At 38.7% G+C, this 20,560-nt stretch overlaps 1 protein-coding gene across 1 annotated transcript in view; it reads right to left on the bottom strand.

Moving 5' to 3' along the window:
* LOC132400716 (myelin transcription factor 1-like protein) overlaps positions 1 to 20,560 on the bottom strand; it is a 450,971-nt gene that overhangs the window by 300,449 nt on the left and 129,962 nt on the right. The window contains exons 3-5 of the mRNA XM_059981999.1: positions 11,445 to 11,499; positions 11,231 to 11,264; positions 10,886 to 10,948 (exon numbers count right to left, since the gene is read on the bottom strand). Coding sequence (XP_059837982.1) covers positions 10,886 to 10,948; positions 11,231 to 11,264; positions 11,445 to 11,499 — 152 coding nt within the window. The remainder of the gene's footprint in view (positions 1 to 10,885; positions 10,949 to 11,230; positions 11,265 to 11,444; positions 11,500 to 20,560) is intronic.

Below are 20,560 nucleotides of genomic sequence, written 5' to 3'. Positions count from 1 at the left end.
GAGATTGCCACCCTGGAGGTCCTGCCTTTCAGCTTCACTCCTAACTCCCTGAACTCTCTAAGCAGGACCCCCTCACTCACCTTACCTACATCGTTGGTCCCTACATGGACCACTACAACTGGGTTCATGCCCTCGTTCTCAAGAATAGCCTGCACCCGATCTGAGATGTCCCGGACCCTGGCACCAGGGAGGCAACATACCATCAGAGACTCCCGATCTGCCCCACAAAATCTCCTAACTGCCCCCCTAACTATAGAATCCCCTAAAACTATCGCTCTCTTCTCTTCCCTCCTCCCCTTTCTAGTTGGGGGTTCAACCTCTGTGCCAGAGGCAGAACCACTGCAACTCATTCCTGGTAGGTCATCCCCATCAACAGTATCCAGTACGGTATACTTATTGTTAATGGGAATGGCCGCAGGGGTGCTCTGCTCTCTCTGCCTGCTCCCCCTGCCTCTCTGGACCGTCACCCATCGGCCTAAATCTTGGTTCTTTGGTGTCCTATTGACCTAGACCTATTGACCAAGACCTTCTCATGCCTCATTCTAGTTCTCCTCATCTATTCATAAGCTCCTTCCTGGCTACCTTGTAACCCTCCAGAGCCATGTCTGATCCTTGCTTCCTACACCTTAAGTAAGCGTCATTGACCTAGACCTATTGACCAAGATCTTCTCATGCCTCATTCTAGTTCTCCTCATCTATTCATAAGCTCCTTCCTGGCTACCTTGTAACCCTCCAGAGCCATGTCTGATCCTTGCTTCCTACACCTTAAGTAAGCGTCATTGACCTAGACCTATTGACCAAGACCTTCTCATGCCTCATTCTAGTTCTCCTCATCTATTCATAAGCTCCTTCCTGGCTACCTTGTAACCCTCTAGAGCCATGTCTGATCCTTGCTTCCTACACCTTAAGTAAGCGTCATTGTTTTTCTTCTTGACTAGGTTTTCCACATTTCTTGTCAATCAGAGTAACAATACATACTGTATACCAATAACCTTAACTTTGACTTTGAATTTTACTACAATACTGATTTGGTGATGTGTTGTTGAAAAATCTAGAGATTTTTAAAGTTGTAGTTAGAGGTATTGTTCACACTAAAGGATTGATAAGGTTCCTTTGTCCACCAGCTCTCTAAATAATTGGCAGGTCTATGGCATAAATATTAAATTTTGTCACTACAAAATGACTTTTGTATTGGCAAAATGCACAAGCTGCAAAATTAAATTAAGCCTCACTCCAGTTACATTCATCTGACCTAGGGCAGCTCCAGTTGGTTTCACTGGTGCTAGGCACAGAGAAAAGGGAGAAACATAATCACAATTTCTGCTCCTCCACGCTATTCCATAACTCTGACTGGGAATGCGGATGTGTCAACTGCTGCTGAAGACTGCAATACCCTATGTTGTCTGCTGCACTTGTACACTGTATGTGACAAGTAGCCACTTGGGTGAGCCCTGGCAAGCTGGAGCTGGAGGAAATGTGTCCAAAGATAAATCATTGCTTCAGGAAAAAGGAGAGGAAGGATCAAAGAAGCATGGGATAGAGTGAGATTTAAAATAACCAGTTAATGAAGGCTGGAAAGAAGTAGCTACTGCCACAGCAACTGCAGGGTTAATCCAGAAAATATAAATATTTGGTTGTAAAAATGGCATTAATGAAGTCATTTATCATTTAAGAGAACCTTGGTGGAACACGCAAAACATTCAGAATTCTCTTTATACCTATTTAAATTGCAAACATTTATTGTGAAATGAGTCAAAAATGCAGTTGCTTTTACGCTTACAAACATTAAAAATCTTTCTGGATGAAAGATAAATCTAATATTTAATTGAGAGCTTTTTTTTTGTCCAAGATCATGATAGCAGATGCAGAATTACATTAATGTGGTTCAGAAAAATCACAGGGGAGGAAAAAAAGAACTTAAAACTAGTCCTAGTATAGGCACTGCATTTCTAATAAATATCCCACAGTGCATTCTGCTGTACAGCAGTCATACATTAATTAGTGAATTCAGTGTCACTGCATTGTGTTACATGCATTCATGTGAATCTTCATTTTTCACTTATGTTGACTTACTAATTAAACATAAGCCTTGCAATTAAATGTAGAAAATGCTGTTAAAAATCTTAATCCATGCATGCTGCAAGAAAGCCTACAATTCTATACTTCATTTGGTGAACGTAAATCATATTTTTATATTTCTATCGTGTTAATGTAGCTATGGAAATGAAGCAGCTTTCGTTTTGTAGATGATACTCTGCGTAGTAAGGTGCAATGTTCCAGAATCTCCCTGCCAGTACCTGGCCCTAGTCCAATGCTTTTAGTGAGTGCTATCTGTCAAGGCATGAATAATACAGCCCCTAGGCTGTCGGCTGAATCCAAATGAGGCATACATCACGAAGAAAGCACTCGACTTTAGCTCCAGAACATGCTCCTGCTACGACAGGCAATTATTCACCCACTGCAGCAGCCATGGCAATCAAACTGGTGGGTGAAAAGGTACACAAAATGAAAAGAAATTTGAATAAAATACAGCAAAATAGGCCAGAGATTATTCAATAATTCTTTATCAAGAGAGAGCAATGGCCAATTTTATAAACACTCTGAGTCATTCAGTTTCATGGCTTTAGGAGAATCTATTCATAAAATCTGATTTTCACAGGTTTCCAAAAATACATAGTTGATGTTCAGAAGCAATAAATTATTATTACAGAAGAAAGTAAACACTTTAGAAGAGCAACCTAAAAATTCAGACTGGCCATTGTTGAAAAGATCATCAATTATCAAATTCCATGTATTTAACCTACATTTTCTTGAACTGCCCACTGGAAACATTATTGTATTATAAGCATTTTAAGAGATGCCATTGCTAATACTTCGAGAAATAAGAACAAAGAGCTCGATAGCCATATGTTTATTGACTCAAGCACTGAACACAAAATCACCCACAGCTGCAGTCCTCATTTAAAATGGCAGCTTCTGACAAAAACTAGAAGCACATAAAAATACTCAGCAACAGGAAAGAGAAATCCGAATAGGAAAGCTAATTACCCCAACATGTATGAGGAGCTCCTGTGTCATTATAATTGAAGCTGCTCACAAAAAGCACAGAAGGTAAAGAAACAGAAAATGTTGAAAACGGTCTGTCAGCATCTAGAGGGGAAAGATTCATTAATATTTTAAGCAATACCCTTCAATAGAACACAGCAAGGGTGAAAACTGAAAAGGTTAATTAATGTTTATGATCATATCTGGGTAATTCCACCACAATAGCAAACTAAATGGAACTGAGAAAAATAATTTATCAATGTGCTACACAATCAATTTGACAATAGAGTAAGTAAATTCCAAAGAAAATCTTTCAATTTAAATTTTTTTTATGAGAAATCCCAGCTTAAAAACATGTTCAAGAACATAAGTAAATGCAAGTTGAGGAAAACACATTAATTCACTTATTTGCCTCTTATGCTGAAAATGAGTAATATTCCATACTGCATTTCTCTGGTGCATTTGATGACTGAACTGCAAACAAAGTACGTAATTCGGGAATTTAATGCATCCATCTTTTAATTTTTCTTCTAATTTGAACAAACTTGAAGGCTACTTGTCTAAGATTAGTAATGGTTTAACAGCAGTGAGAGTATGAAGATATAATATACTAAAACTCTGCCTTCTTCATTACTCCGAAATTTTAGCTCTTGGTTTAAAATAAAGCATGGAGAACAAAAGTATTTTCTCTTTTACATGCCTGTTAGAGCAGTAAGAAACTAGGATTTCACGTAAATGAATTAATTTAGTCATGGGTGAGCACTGAAGCAATAGCAGGTGCATGGTTTAGTCAAGCTAAGTTAAGAATGCTTATTACTGCTACCCACAGCAGACACAAAACTGAAATGGTCTGCATAAGAACAAATGTTCAAATTATAAAAAGACTAAGATAATTAGAGTTTTATCTCTTACAACTTACACAACTGTCCACTAAGCCATCAATTGCCATAGGTAGACCATGTGTGATATTTACTCTTGAAATTCTACTATTAATTATAAGAAAGTGATAAATGAATACTCCCATATTTCTGTCAATTTCTGCAATTAAAAACAATTCTAGAATAGTTTTTAATGTGCTCACCTCCATTACATAAACCTATCCATTGTGGACAATGACCCATCTCCCACTTTCTGGAGATCAGGAACACAAAGTGTCATTTAAAGTAAACAGTAAGAAATGGACAAAATGGATGCAAGAAAGTCTGTACAAACTGGAACTCCAAAGTAACACACACAAAATGCTGGAGGCACTCAGCAGGTCAGGCAGCATCCATAAAAATGAACAAATAGTCAACATTTTGGGCTGAGACGCTCTCTTTCAGGACTATGTGAAATTTCACTTAGTCACATAAATCAATGTATTTAATTATAAATGTGCAAGATTACAAAATGTGATTGGAAAATACTGTTAAACATCCCAGAATCTAAAATAATGAAACTAGGCCTTGACATTCAGTCACCATAACATACTGTCCCTGGGGATGATTATACAACCAGAACACATAGAGGGAACAAGAACAACATGAACATTGGATTTTGTTATTCTAGCTATCTGATTTTCTTTCAATTTAATTCCAGGGGGAAAAAAATGATTGAAAAGATGGTATTATAGGTGGCTGATTTTCTCCCATTATTTTTCAAAGTTAGAAGTTAAAAGTAAATTTATTATCAAAGTACATATATTTCACCGTATACTACGCAGATTCATTTTCTCATGGGCATTTACAATAAATACAAAGAAACACAATAGAATCAGTGAAAAACTGCTTACAAAGACAGACAAACAAGCAATGTGCAAAAGGCAATAAATTGTACAAAAAGAAAAAAAGAATAAACAAATAAATAAATATTGAGAACGTTAGTGGTAGAGTTATTTAAAGTGAGTCCATAGCTTGTGATATTAGTTCAGTGTTGGGGTGTCAATGCTTTAGGTTGATCCACTTTGGTTCAGGAGCCCAATGGTTGAGGGATAATATCTGTTCCTAAATTCAGTGGTGTGAGACCTAACGCTCTTCCACCTCCTTTATGATGGCAGCAGTGAAAAGAGAGCATGGGCTGAATGGTGGGTGTCCATGATGGATGCTGTTTTCTGTGACAGTTCCTTGTAGATTTGCTTAATAGTGGGGAGGGTTTACATGTGATTCTTTTTATGGTGCTGCTGAGTGTTACCGTGGCTCTGGCTGAGAAGATACAGTATGATTATCTGACTTAACTGTGGATGATCATGAAATATTGTATGACACATGTGCTACTGCCATTTTGTTAGAAAGTTGTCATACTTCAGAGCAAACATTACACTGAAGATCTCTCTGCTTTCTCAGATGGATCTAAACTGACCCACAACAACTTTCAAAGGAGAGCAGAGAAACCTCCTTTGTATCTTCCAACAAAAGATCAATTAAACAGATTATATGATTACTTTCTCAATGCTGCTTCTTGTATCTTATTAGCTAACATATTAATTGACTGGGGTCAATAAAGAACTTAATTAGACATAATATTCTTTGGTGCATGCTGAAGTCATACTTTTTAGTAGAAAATAGCTCTTCATGAAATGTTGCCCCAAGCTCGTTTCCTCTTCATTTAAAGTCTGTTGAAGAGTTCATTATCAAGAGAGTCAAGGGACAGCATAGTGGTGTAGCTTTAGCATAATGCTATAATAGAACCAGCAGCCTGGGTTCAATTCCCACCACTGTCAATCAGGTGTGTGTACATTCTCCCTGTGACTGCAAGAGTTTCCTCGGGTGCTCTTGTTTCCTCCCACATGTGAAGGATGTTTAGTTTAGTAGGATAATTGATCATATGGGTGTAATTGGGTGGCATGGATTCATGAGGCAGAAGGGTCTGTTACCATGTTGCATTGCTAAATAAATAAATATTGAGTGAATGGTTCAGCTATTATCATTAATATAATCTAGACAGAAATAGTCAAAGTGTAAGTTTATTTAAATGTAATCTAGGCAGGAACAATCAAGGTTTAAGTCTATAGAGGATTTTGATTGTTCAGCATGGAATTTTCAACTGTTCAGAAAACTCTCTAAAGTTCTTGGCATGATGTCCAGTGCCAATAATACAGAATCAGGTTTAATATAACTGGCATATAGCATGTCATGAAATTTGTTTCTTTGCCCCAGCTGTACATTGCAATACATAATAAGAAAAACTATAAATTGCAATAAATAAATAAACAAACATGTAGCTCAGAGAGGGTTGATACTGAGGTAGTGCTCATGGGTTGATTTTCCACTCAGAAATCTGATTGTGGAGGGGAGAAAGCAGTTCCTGAGTACATGTCTTTGGGTTCCTGTACCTCATCCTTGATGTAGCAAACAGAAGGGGGTAAATCCGAATAATGTGATAAAATAATTTATCAGCTGAGAAAGCATATGCATTAATAAATATACTAGTTCAGCAAGGGAAGCATCCAAATATATATAGACATTATTAATTAAACTAGGTACAAAATTAATACAAAATAAATAACAAAAGAACTGGCTATTAATGAGAAACAAGAGAATTAAATCTAAGCCTGCCAATTGTAAGCATAAAGCTGGAAAAGAGACATCAACTACGATGCAAGGAGTATGAGAGAAAGGTAATACACAGTGAAATAAATGTGCATCCTGTAACAAATGAATGCTGATGCCACATAATACCTGAAGTAATCTGCCTTAGGAGAATTGAACAATAGAGTTTCCACAAGCTGCATCATTGATCCTATTCACAATGCACATCCTGTGTGCTGTTTTGGACAGGCAAAGCAAGGCAATCCCAACTTAGGTTTAAAACTTACTAGTTTTCATATTCTTTGTTCATGGGGTGTGGATATTCCTGGCTGTAGAAGCATCTTTGTGTCCTTCCTTAGCCGTTAAAAAAACAACAAATGATCATCAACTTCAACAATTATCTCTCTTTCTCTCTCCACAATGCTACCTGACCTGCTGGCTATTTGAATTTTTTTTCAATATTTATACCAAGTTTTCAGTGTCTGTAGTATTTTATTTTTGAACCACGATTTGGCAAAAAGGACAGACGGGTTCCTTACCTGAAAGTTAGCAGAGTGCCAAATTGATACTTATGGATTTATTGTAAACATTTCTGGATTGAGTTGTTTTTCTTTTAAATTCCAGATTTATTTAATTAATTGAATTATAAATTTTTCAGCAGATATGGTGGGATCAGAACATGGATCAATAACCCAGAATTTTGACTGCTGCTTGGGGAAGGATACAACTAGATGTTGATTATGTGGTCTTTGTCAGTTAGTCTTTTATCAGTTATGGTATTGTCTGCACTGTTGAAACTATATGTTAACTATAACTATGTGTAACCATGTGTTTTTGTGTAGGTCTTGTAGCTTTAGTTTTGTCTGATGGGTTTGGGGTTCCTTTCCGGGAAATGTGCTAAGACGGTAGCGCATTATCGATACGCAGCAGCCTCTCCGGACTCTGGATTGGGGATTACCAAACGTTATATGGATTTACTTGCGTGGTCTGTTTTGTGCTTTTTCGTGATATCATTCCGGAGAACATTGATTTTTTAACTGCATTGTATTTGTGGTTTATAAATGACAATAAACTGAAACTGAATCTGGATTTCAGGTGGGTTATACTATTATTTTGTTTTGACCATCTCTCACTTGTCTGCTCAGTGTCGTCAACTTGAGCCCAGGTTATGTTAAATCCTGCTGGCGGTCAAATTCCCTATACACATAAAAAAATGCAGGCAGGAAAATGGCTGGCTGGTAGCAAGTGACAAACAAAGGATGCTTACTGGCACATAGGAACATAACGCAGTTTATTTTTGACAAGGAAGGTTTCAAAAATGTGCGGGATGGAATGGGATGGAATGGAAGATGGGTTAGGGTAGTGGTTGGCAAGGAGATGAGAATGTTTTACCTCGGGGCACTCCAATCACAAAGAGGATCTTGGTGGCATTCTAGATACCTCAGAGATCTATTCCAGGCCTAACTGAATGATGCCATCACAAAAAAGGTACACCAGTGGCTATACAATATCAGGAGTCTGAGGAGATTAGATATGTCAATAAAGACTCTAACAAATTTCAACAGATGTACCATGTAGAGCACTCTAACTGGTTGTATCACTGCCTAGTATGAAGCCTCCAATGGTGAGGTTTGAAAAACAAATTTCAGAAGGCTGCTGAGCCAGTTCCATCATGAGCACCAGGCTCCCCACCACTGAAGACATCTTCAAAGGTTGGTCCCTCAAGAGGGAGGCAAGCATCCTTAATGACCTACAACATCCAGGACATGCCCTCTTCTTGTTACTACAAACAGTGAGGAGGTACAGGACCTGAAGAAGCACACTCAAGAGTTTTAGGAACAACTTCTTCCTCTCCGCCATCAGAATTCTGAACAGTCCATGAACATGAACACTACTTCAATATTTTGCCCTCTTTTTGGGCGATTACTTTAGTTTTTAAATATCACCTGAGGTAACTTACAGAATTTTTAAATGTGTTACACAGTACTGCTGCCACAAAACAACAAATTTCAGAACATAGTTCAGTTATAAACCTGATTCTCATTCTGAGAATGCTACAACTAGGTATGCATCTTTTCCCTCGGAACACAGTCATGGTTAAAGAGATAATGGGCAAGAATAGTGTAGGAACAGATCGACACGTTTTCAGAGGTGACCTTAGAAGTGCAGTCACACGTTTGTCATCAAGCTAAAATTGCCCTTTTAGCACTCGTACCAGCATTAGCTCATCAATATTGCTGGAGTTATTTGGAGTGTGATTCAAGTAGGCTCTTGTGACAGCGTGGTTCAGAAGTTTACAGAAGGAGAGTAAACGATTCAGCTACTGTGTCGAGGAACACCAACAGAAGTGAATTGGATTTTCATTTTCAATTTTTTAATGTTTGCAGTCATCATTCCTTCATCATTTGGTACTTCCATCAGAAAGACCATCCTGACTGACACCCATCATACTTAATTGTCTCTGTTTAGTCATATCTGCTCCATAGATTAAGACTCACGTTCAGGCCATCCATACTAAGGCATCAGCTTGGCCAGCACTGGAATTTTAATTGCTAAATCAATGTTAAAACACCAAGCTCAAGAAGAAAGTGCAGCCAGGATTAGAAAGAATAGAAGGAACGATGAGATAAATCATGCCATTGTGACATCAGGCATGAGCTTGAAAAGGAATGGAAGCATGTTATTTTCCAACAACAAAAACATAAAATCTGCAGGTAGTTTAGACAGCTCATTATTTGGGAAAGGAAAAAATATAAATTGCTGGCAATAAAAATAACTACAGAAAATTGTTCATGAAACATAGGTTGCAGGGGGACATAGTACTCATTAGTCATCTCCAGGTTCTAATCTGGTCTGCCATGCAGCATTTTCTTATTTAAACCAACAGCATTTATGATTCACTATTCTCAGCTCTCCGGTCAGATTTGCCCTGTCCTCCCTATTTATTGCATTTCTTTCTTTTCGCAAAGGAGCAGTGCAGAACCTAATCATCTCAGCTATGTTGTTTACTCACTGGTCTAGGGCAGATGCCCAAAAGGAGAGTAAAGTATTTAGCCACTATTTCAAGGGCAGCCGGCACATCCGCAGAAGTGCAGCTAAATTTCCCTTTAATTTCCACAGACCATGCAAATTTCTTCCTCCATTTTAGAATGAGAAACAACTCCCATTTAGTTGATCACTTTGTCATTATTCCAGCATATTCAGAGCAGCTTAACCTGGAAACATGACTGAGTTCTGGTGAGCCAGGTTGAATCCCTGCAAAATAAGCTGCCACTCATTTTATACTGGTATGAACAACGAGGAGAAAGCATCAGATGCCAGGACTGCACCAGATTTTTATTTCCAGTATTGACCCTTTTGCAACCAAGAAACTTAGTTTATCAAACAGTTCAGAATGTTAAACTGTATGATTTCATTTATTAATTCACTGAATTTTCAAACAGACATGAGGTCAAAAATCAAATCAAAGACAGGTTTTTTTTTGGAAAAGGGTGACTTTAGTCAGTGTAAATCATATCATTGATTTTTTTCTTGCTTTATTTATAAGAGAGCAGTCTCTGAATTTTCACCCACTGTTTTACCAGCACATTTATGCACATTTGCTTTTTTCACTGATGTTTTCTTCATGTTAAAGGCCAGGTACTATGTAGACTCCTTTTCTGTGCATAAATATGTGTTGAACATTGCCTGCAACCTTCAGAGCATTGCACAAGGTATAATGATTGTCTTCAAAACAAAACACAAGTGGCAGTGGCACAATGTCACAGCACTTCCATGTCTGTTACATTTTCAAAAGCAAACCTTACTTCTAGGTCTGTCTGTAAAGCAGGCTTGGTGAATCTAGTTGCATATTTTGTTACAATATTGGCTCAAACTATAGTACATTTGTTGAAGTCCAATGGGTTTAATTATGATACGATTATATTAACTTCTGTAATTCTGCGTGCCTACATGATAATGCATGTCTGCTTTTACTGCTTTGGTCCTATTGCTATTTTTGTACTAAATGTGTTATTCATTTCTTTGTCTTCATTTAAAAAAATGCTTTGAATTACAATGGACAAGTCCATTGCAGCTCCATTGTTCCTGCCAGAATTCTGTCTCAGTCTAAAGCAGTTGTTCCGTGTTCATTTTCCAGAATGAATGCAATTTTCAAAGTGTCAAGAGCAGGATATTCACAGTTGCTTGTGGGGCTACCCATCATTTAAAACAAAATAAACCTAAACCTTCACAATGTAGCTAGAACCTTTGCAGCCCAGAATTCACACTTTGATTACACTTGACTCATTCCAGCATTCAGAGAGAAAATAATTAAATTGAAGCACACAAATTACCTTCGGTGCCTTGCGTATTTCCCACTAACATGGCCTGTGCCATCACAGCCAGGGGTTGGACAACTAAAAAAAGAGAAAAGCTTGATTGTGATAACTGTCACCAACACCGATTCATGTGTGCACGTCTGTGAGTATACATGTTGGAGAAATAGAGATAAATAAAAGGGTGAAAGAAAAAGGCTGAATAGGATTTTCTTTATTAGCAAGTCCCAAGAGAATCAATTTCTCCAGGGCAGACAGACATAAGCTGACCACCAATGTAAGTGACAATGTGCTTTATCCATTAAAAAGCATGAAATTTCAGAATTGCTAATGTGGTGATTTTTTTTTAAGATGAGCACTCACCTGAATAGTTCTTGGATTACAGGTTCTATGGGGACTGGAAAGAAATGAAAACAACACAGGTTTATCATCTCTTATAATTACCTGGTTCTTCATATATAACATCCAGTAAGTTGCCATAATAACTACAGTCAGGATGAGACAAGCAGAGAGGCTCTGGTGGATGAAGGTCACCCTGAGCTGGGGTTTGACTGATTTACTAAGCCAGTAGCCTTACCTCGGATACCTTTAGAGCGTGTGCGGTGACGCTTCTGGTCTGCATCCGCCTCCATCTGAAAACAGATTAGTAGGCATTCAGTGTCCTTATCCAGCACACCCAGACCTTCATACGCAGTTTGTCAATGTGTGTTACAGGCTTTATTAACAAGCCTCTTCCTGCTTCCTATATAAACTAAAAAGCTAATAAAACTTATGACTTGAATGTTTCCTATTATTTATAATTACAAAGAAAACTTCAGTCTGCATTTGAAAAAAAATGTTTGACTTTAATATTCTTAATGTATCACTGCAATCCAATATTTTTCAGGGTCAGATTTTTTTTGCCAAAATAACCACAATGTTGATTGCAATAAAATTAATTAGGATGGATGTCAACCATTCCCATTTTACGGGAGATTTATAAACTGAAGCATTAAAGAATCACTTAAGTCTACTTAAAAGGTGAACTGCTTCAATTGCAGGCTCAAAGATTCTGCCAACTGTTTCTCAGCCATAAAATATTGCATTGTAGAAGGATACAGCAATAATATGTAACTAGAAATAGTCTATAACATTGTCTTCTCTCTGCATAATATTTTAATGATTTACAATTCAATATTTAGTTGGCTTTCTTTCTGTTTGAGTCATATAGACAATTTCTTTTGAAGCACCATAATAACATGTCTGACACAACTAGTGGCAATTTACAAATGTATGCAAAATTTCTCTTCAGTATCACTCCTTTCATTCTAACTTGTACTTGAACCTCTAAAAATCCATCCCTTAGAAACAAAAGGACAACAATCCAAATATTGAGAAAAAAAGTTTACAATAAATATTACATATGCAAAGAAGGACAAGCTTTCCTCAAAATATTAACCGTTTGATTTTTTTTTTAATGTAATACCAGCGGACTGATGATCACCCAAGAGCATCTGCTTGTTCAAGGCTAGGGATGAACCCAGATAAATTCCATTGCATTATGCACTTTGCTCTTCATTTTCACTTTAGTCCATTGTTGACACTTCTCCTTGTGCAATTCATTCCACCACTACCCCATTCATTCCAGACTGTGGAAGTACTTGGAAACAGGTTTTACAAGCTTACTGTCAAAAAACATGCCAGATTTTAGGATAGCTTTAGTTTATTAGTGGAAAAGCCAAAAAGGATTCGATATTCTACAATTAGAAACACAGGAAAACATGCCAATGATATCTAAAAAATAATTCAATAACTTTATGGTGTTTAATCCTATTCAAAATATCAATATAAATAGTTGAACTCCTAATGGTAATATTGGGTTCTGGGATCCAGTTAAGACAGGATGTGATTGAAGACTTCTTTCTTCTGCTGACTGTAAGGGTTGAATTAATTTGCCCATTTTAAACGTAGTTTCTGGTTAACATCACAGCTGCATGAAACTAACCATAGATTGGCACCAATTTAGTAAAATATCACACCATATACTTCAAGGAGAGCTGGTGTGAAAGATGAGAATGATGCACTGTAATACCGAAGGAGTTGCTCTGAAGTTTGTTGCCCACTACCACAGCTGAATGACAACATGCATCTAACCAATGCCTGACTCCTGAACTCAATTCCAACACTTAATTAAAAAGTGCCAAAGAAGCTCTTTCATCCTAACTTCAAGTCCCTCATCTCAATCAAGGTAAATTGAAATCCAAACATCACAGAATGTGGGAGTCATGATATTGCTAAAAAGAATTAACATTGCAATCATGACAGACAGAAGAAATTTGACAGTACATTACAATAAATGCTACCTTCCAGTAATGTTAACTTCTCTGCAAAAAAAAAGTGATCAGTGTTACATGCAATGAAGTGGTGGGGGAATGCATCAAACTTGTATTTCATTCTAAAGTTGAAATGTCCTTTGTATGGCTGGATTAAAGCGAACTGAGTATGTGAGATTCCAGTACCCTCACGCAGGAGCTTGCTGAAATTACAGCAGGCCACCAGGGAGGAAATTCTTTCCTACCAAACTGTAAGAATAATGAGGTCATTTCCTCCCACGGATGGAGAAGCCGGAGCAGTTAAAAAAAACTTGACAGGCACAATGCCTACTGAGAATGCATGACTGATGAATCAGGGATTGGCTGAAGTATGTAAGCAAATAAACCTTCAGAGTTAAATGCTGTGAACTGCTACAAAGACTAGCACAGAGCTAATGCTGGAAAACCACAAGTCAATAATCATGAATGCACCAACATTTGAAGCTGCAAGAAAATCATTCTAAGCTCTTCTCAGGACTATTTTATACAATACATTCCAGAATAAGAATTTAATGCCTGATTTTTATGCTACAGAACTGTTTTCATCATAAAATGAGGCTGCAGATCAATCTTATATTTGATTTACAGTGTAATGCATGAATAATATACTATTTAATATGAATTAATAAAGAACTGATAAATAAATGCAAATTGTGATAGTGTCTTAAATTTTGTTCCATATTCATAAAGCAGATTTTCTTTCGTTTTCAGTGAGTAAATGTGTCATTCAGCGTTTCACAAAGGAATGTGAGCCAGAAAGACCCGAGATTCAATGAGAACAATTTATCTGCATTGAACTGGTCAATTTCAACCAATATAATGTGTTGAGTTGCTGTAACTGGTAAATTGGTAAATTGGGATAAGGTAAGGTAAATTGCCTAGGGATGTTGTGCAAGCAGAGTTGTTGGCCAAGGCAAGCACAAGATTTGGCCTTGACGTCTGTGTGACTGGAAAGCCCAGCAACATTAACAACCTAGATTCACATGGGAGAATATTCATGTCTGTGAAATACTGAAAGGGCTCCTGGAACCAAATCGTATTATCAGGAAAAATAAAGGACAGGTAAAGTGAACTGATGCCAGAACATTAATAAGCAAAGCTTCCTGATTAAGTTTCCATTATCCATATGATTATACAAACATAAAGCAATGAGAAGAGCCATTCAGTCCATCGACCAGATTCTTTATTCAGATTAACACCAGATTAATTTTCAATTCTTTCCATGCATATCATGCACTTTTTCATCACAGAATAAAGTAATACAATTATCTTAGCAGAGAAGGAATCCTTTCAGCCCATCACATCTATGCTAGCCATTGCTACAGCTGTCACGTTAGTCCTATTCCTGCAGTCCTTTCCCTACAATTTTTTACAAGTAGCTATCCAATTTCCTGCTAAGAGCCCTAAATGATTCCACTTCTACAGGCTGATGGAATGAAATCATTGTTCCTCATGTGCTCCTTGTATAATTTACCTAATTTTTTAAAAAATTATCTACCTTGGGAACACACACAAAATGCTGGAGGAACTCAGCATTTATGGATAATAAATAGTTGACATTTCAGTCTGAGGTCCTTCTTCAGAACTGAGAAGGAAGGGGGATGTGCCAAAATAAAAAGATGGGGGAAGAGGAAGGAGGCTAGCTGGAAGATGATAGCAGAAGCCAGGGGGGTAGGAAAGATTGAGGGCTGGAGAAGAATGAATTTGACCGGAAAGGAGACTGGACAAGAGGAAAAAGGGAAGGAGGCAGGACATCCACCTTGATCCACGAATCATCTGCTGACAAAAAGTGTTCTCTTATTTACTATATCCAAATCTGCATAAGCTTGAATACCTCATTCAAATCTCTTCTCAGCACAGTCTGCTCTAAGAACTGTCTAAGCTTATGACTAAAGTATTTCAAAGATATGACTAAGCTTATGACAGTTTCTACAGTCTGAGCTTATGACGAAAATCCATGTTACCATTCTATTCAGTGTCTCTGCACCCTCTAGTTATTTCATATGCTTCCTAAAGTGATGTGCCCAGAAATGGATGCAATGCTAAGATTGCTATATCTTTTCAGGTTTAGTAGAATGCGAATGCAGTTTACATCTTTTTCAGCATGAGCGTATGTCAACTGCTTTAAGCAATGCACAAAATGCTGGAGAAACTCAGCAAGCCAAGCAGCACCTATGAGGGAAAATAAACAGCTAACCGCAAGACGATAATACATACAGTAGGAGCAGAGTCAGGCCATTCGGCCATCAAGCCAGCTTTGCCATTCCGTCAAGGGCGATTTATCATCCCTGTCAATCCCATTCTCCTGCCTTCTCCCCGTAACATTTGACTCACTTACTAATCAAGCATCTATCAACCTTCACTTTAAATGTACCCAAATGACTTGGCCACCACAGATGTCCGTGGCAAAGAATTTCACAGATACACAACCTCTGCCTAAAAAAAAGTCATCCCTGTTCTAAAGGAATGTCCTATGCTGAGGTTGTGCCATTTGATTCTACTCTTCTCCACTATAGCAAACATCCCCTCCACTCCACTCTATCTAAGCTGTTCAATATTTGTTAAGTTTCAATGAGACCCTACCACGTTCTTCTAAAGTCCATTGAGTACAGGCCTGGAGCCACAAAATGCTCCTCATACCGTACATTAACCCTTTCACTCTGGGAATCATTCTCATGATACTCCTCAGGATCATCTCCAATGTCAGCACATCCTTTTTTCAATAAGGAACCCAAAACTGTTTGCAATACTCCAAGCACAGTCGGATAAATGCCTTAAAAGTCTCAGTATTACATTATCGTCCTCTCAATATGAAAGTTACTCTTTGCACCTGCCTTCCTTACCACAGAATCAAACTGCAAGTTAAACCTTTGGGAATTCTGTAGAACTCCCAAGTCCATTTGCAGCTCTGATTTTTGAATTTTCTCCTCAGTTAGAAAATAGTCTACAGCTTTGTTTCTTCAGGCCAAAACCCTTCTTCAAGATTTCCAGCAACAGCAGTCTTTCTTGTGTCTCCAAATCAACTGCTTTGACATTTTGTTTGATAAAAAAACAATAATAAGATGATTAGACAAATAACACCTTGGCAATCTCAGCTCTGACAAACTAATACGTTGAACTTTAACCTTAAGATTTGTTAATAGAAATGAAGGTTATAGTTTTGTAATAATTTGACAAATCCATTTCAGAATTAGTTAATTTATTAAATCAAATTTTAATACTTATTTCCAATACTTAATGCAATACTTATTTAATTCATTAAGTTTTCAGAATAAGTGGAGGTCTAGTACAGCTGCAGATTCTTATTTTTGTTTATTCATAGGGTGCTGACTTTGCTGGCAAGTCTGCAATTTAATTTCCATTCCTAATTACCTGAACTGAAGTTGCAGTTAGAAGTCAAGTCAATTGATGCACCTGAAGTCACTGAGAGATCAGAAGAGATAAGAATGGAAGACTTCCTTTCGTGAAACTTAAGTCAATGAGGTGAACATTGAAGACCACTGTCATCTCATTCAGCTAATTTATCTCTCTTTAATGAAAGTATTAGAAATGGCTCTTTGGATCTGGTAAATAAAGACAGCAGCACAGCCAAAAGAGTTGTTGTCTCACTGCTCCAGTAACCTGTGCTGCCTCTATGGATCATTTCACCCTTCTATTGAATGGGTTTTCTCCTGGTGCTGTAGTTTTGTCTCACACCCCAAACAAGAGTGGGTTGGTAGACTAGTTGCCTAATGTAAATTGCTCAATTTGTGTGAAGTTCTGCATAGGTATGTTCCAATGAGACAGGGAAGTTATGGTAGGGTGCAGGACCCGTGGTGTACAAAGGCTGTAATAAATCTGGTCAAGAAGAAAAGAAAAGCTTACAAAAGGTAATGTTAGAGATCTAGAAGATTATAAGGCTAACAGGAAGGAGCTTAAGAAGGAAATTAGGAGAGCCAGAAGGGGCCATGAGAAGGCCTTGGCGGGCAGGATTAAGAAAAACCCCAAGGCAATCTACTAGTACGTGAGGAGCAGGAGAATAAGATGTGAAAGAATAGGACCCATCAAATATGAAAGTGGGAAAGTGTGTATGGAACCAGAGGAAATACCAGAATACCAGAGGAAATACTTTACTTCAGTATTCACTATGGAAAAGGCTCTTGGTGATTGTAGTGATGACTTGCAGCAGATTGAAAAGCTTAAGCATGTAGATATTAAGAAAGGGAATGTGCTGGAGCTTTTGGAAAGCATCAAGTTGAATAAGTCGCCAGATGAGATGTACCCCAGGCCACTGTGGGAGGTGAGGGAGGAGATTGATGAACCTCTGGCAATGATCTTTGTACGTCAAGAGGGACGGGAGAGGTTGCAGAGGATTGGAGGGTTGCAAATGTTGTTCCTTTATTCAAGAAAGGGAGTAGAGATAGATGAGGAAATTATTGACCAGTGAGTCTTACCTCAGTGGTTGGTAATTTGATGGAGAAGATCCTGAGAGGCAGAATTTATGAACATTTGGAGAGGTATAATATGATTAGGAATAGTCAGCTTGGCTTTGTCAAGGGCAGGTTGTGCCTTACGATTGAATTTTTTGAGGATGTGACTAAACATATTGATGAAGGAAGAGCAGTAGTGTATATGGATTTCAGCAAGGCATTTGATAAGGTACCCCATGCAAGGCTTATTGAGAAAGTAAGGAGGCATGGGATCCAAGGGGACATTGCTTTGTGGATCGAGAACTGGCTTGCTCATGGTAAGCAAAGAATGGTTGTAGACGGGTCATATTCTGCATGGAGGTCGGTCACCAGTGGAGTGCCTCAGGGATCTGTTCTGTGACCCTTACTCTTCATGATTTTTATAAATGACCTGGATGAGGAAGTGGAGGGAAGGGTTAGTGAGTTTGCTGATAACACTAAGGTTGACGGTGTTGTGGATAGTGTGGAGGGCTGTCAGAGGTTACAGCGGGACATTGATAGGATGCAAAACTAGGCTGAGAAGTGACAGATGGAGTTCAATACAGATAAGTGTGACGTGGTTCATTTTGGTAGATCAAAATGACACAAAGCCGGTATTGCAGTGTGAAATGTCAGGAGGATGTTATGAGATTGCAGGGTGACTTGTGGGCAAATGTATGGCAGATGCAGTTTAATGTGGATAAATGTGAGGTTATCCACTTTGGTGGTAAGAACAGGAAGGCAGATTACTATCTAAATGGAGTCAAGTTAGGAAAAGGGGAAGTACAACGAGATCTAGGTGTTCTTGTACATCAGTCAATGAAAGCAAGCATGCAGGTACAGCAGGCAGTGAAGAAAGCTAATGGCATGCTGGCTTTTATAACAAGAGGAATTGAGTATAGGAGTAAAGAGGTCCTTCTGCAGCTGTACAGGGCCCTGGTGAGACCCCACCTGGAGTATTGTGTGCAGTTTCGGTCTCCAAATTTGAGGAAGGACATTCTTGCTATCGAGGGAGTGCAGCGTAGGTTCACAAGGTTAATTCCCAGAATGGCGGGACTGTTACATGTTGAAAGATTGGAGTGACTGGGCTTGTATATACTGGAATTTAGAAGGATGAGAGGGGATCTGATTGAAACATATAAGATTATTAAGGGATTGGACACACTGGAAGCAGGAAGCATGTTCCCGCTGATGGGTGAGTCCAGAACTAGAGGCCACAGTTTAAAAATAAGGGGTAGGCCATATAGAACAGAGATGCGGAAAAACTTTTTCACCCAGAGAGTGGTGGATGTGTGGAATGCTTTGCCCCAGAAGGCAGTGGAGGCCAAGTCTCTCAATGCATTCAAGAGAGAGTTAGATAGATAGTGGGGTCAATGGATATGGGGAGAGGGGAGAGGGCAGGAACGGGGTACTGATTGCATATGATCAGCCATGATCACAGTAAATGGCGGTGCTGGCTAGAAGGGCCGAATGGCCTACTCCTGCACCTACTGTCTGTCTATTAGCTATCAAATATGATGGCAGAATATAGTATTAATGGTAAGACTCTTGGCAGTGTGGAGGATCAGAGAGATCTTGGGGTCCGAGTCCTTAGGACGCTCAAAGCAGCTATGCAGGTTGACTCTGTGGTTAAGAAGGCATACTGTCTATTGGCCTTCATTAATCGTGAAATTGAATTTAGGAGTCAAGAGGTAATGTTGCAGCTATGTAGGACCCTGGTCAGAACCCATTTGGAGTACTGTGCTCAGTTTTGATTGCCTCACTAAAGAAAGGATGCAGAAGCCATAGAAAGGGTGCAGAGGAGATTTACGAGGATGTTGCCTGGATTGAGGAGCATTTCCAATGAGGATAGGTTGAGTGAACTTGGCCTTTTCTCCTTGGAGCGACAAAGGATGAGAGGTGACCTCATAGAGGTGTATGGACATTGTATAAGATGTTGAGAGGCATTGATTGTGTGAGAGGCACAATCCCAGGGCTGAAATGGTTGCCACAAAAGGACACAGTTTTAAGGTGCTATGGAGTAGGTACAAAGGAGATGTCAGGGGTAAGTTTTTTACTCAGAGAGTGGTGAGTGTGTGGAATGGGCTGCCGGCAACGGTGGTGGAGTCGGATACAATAGGGTCATTAAAGAGACTTTTGGGTAGGTACATGGAGCTCAGAAAAATAGAGGGCTATGGGTAAGCCTAGTAATTTCTAGGGTAGGGACATGTTCGGCACAACTTTGTGGGCCAAAGGGCCTGTATTGTGCTGTAGGTTTTCTGTGTTTCTCTGTTTCTAATATTTGCAGGGGAAGTTGATGGGAAAGTGGAATGAATAAAATTGGATCACTGTAGAGTTAGTAGCCGGGGCACTTGATGGTTAACATGAACTCAATTGGCCAAAGGACCAGTTTCCATGCTGTTTGACTATGACAAAATATGAATGGCTCTTAAAAACACTCAAGTCTGAACCTTTGTCACAAATGCCACTTTTGTACCAAGAAGGAGATGTTGGCATACAATAAAATATACTGATAAGGCCTTCCTGATCAAATAAAAGAATAAGTTTGAAGAACAAATGAATTTTTTTCAACATAACCATAATAATATTGTCACATAAGTCAAGCATTTAATGCATGGTTTGAAAGGGAGAACAAAACTCTACCTGTTTGAATCCCAAGAGTAGCGAGGGACCTCAAATTTGGAGGCCAACACCTGAACATCTTTCCAGAGGGTAACCCTTGGGGCCTGAAGGTGTTTCTGGTAGGGTACTGAAAACCAGTGCCAACCAGCTGTCTGAAGTGTTCAAGACCATTATCAACTTCTCACTGCTCTATTCTCTCTGCACCCATGACTGTGTGGCTAGGCACGGCTGAAATGCCACCTGTACATTCGCAGGTGGCATGATTATTGATGACAAAATCTCAGATGGCAATA

The sequence above is a fragment of the Hypanus sabinus genome, chromosome 10, assembly GCF_030144855.1.
Source record: "Hypanus sabinus isolate sHypSab1 chromosome 10, sHypSab1.hap1, whole genome shotgun sequence".
NCBI classification, from domain to species: domain Eukaryota; kingdom Metazoa; phylum Chordata; class Chondrichthyes; order Myliobatiformes; family Dasyatidae; genus Hypanus; species Hypanus sabinus.
Note: the sequence above shows the minus strand (reverse complement) of the source record. Positions and strands in the feature narration are given on the sequence as shown.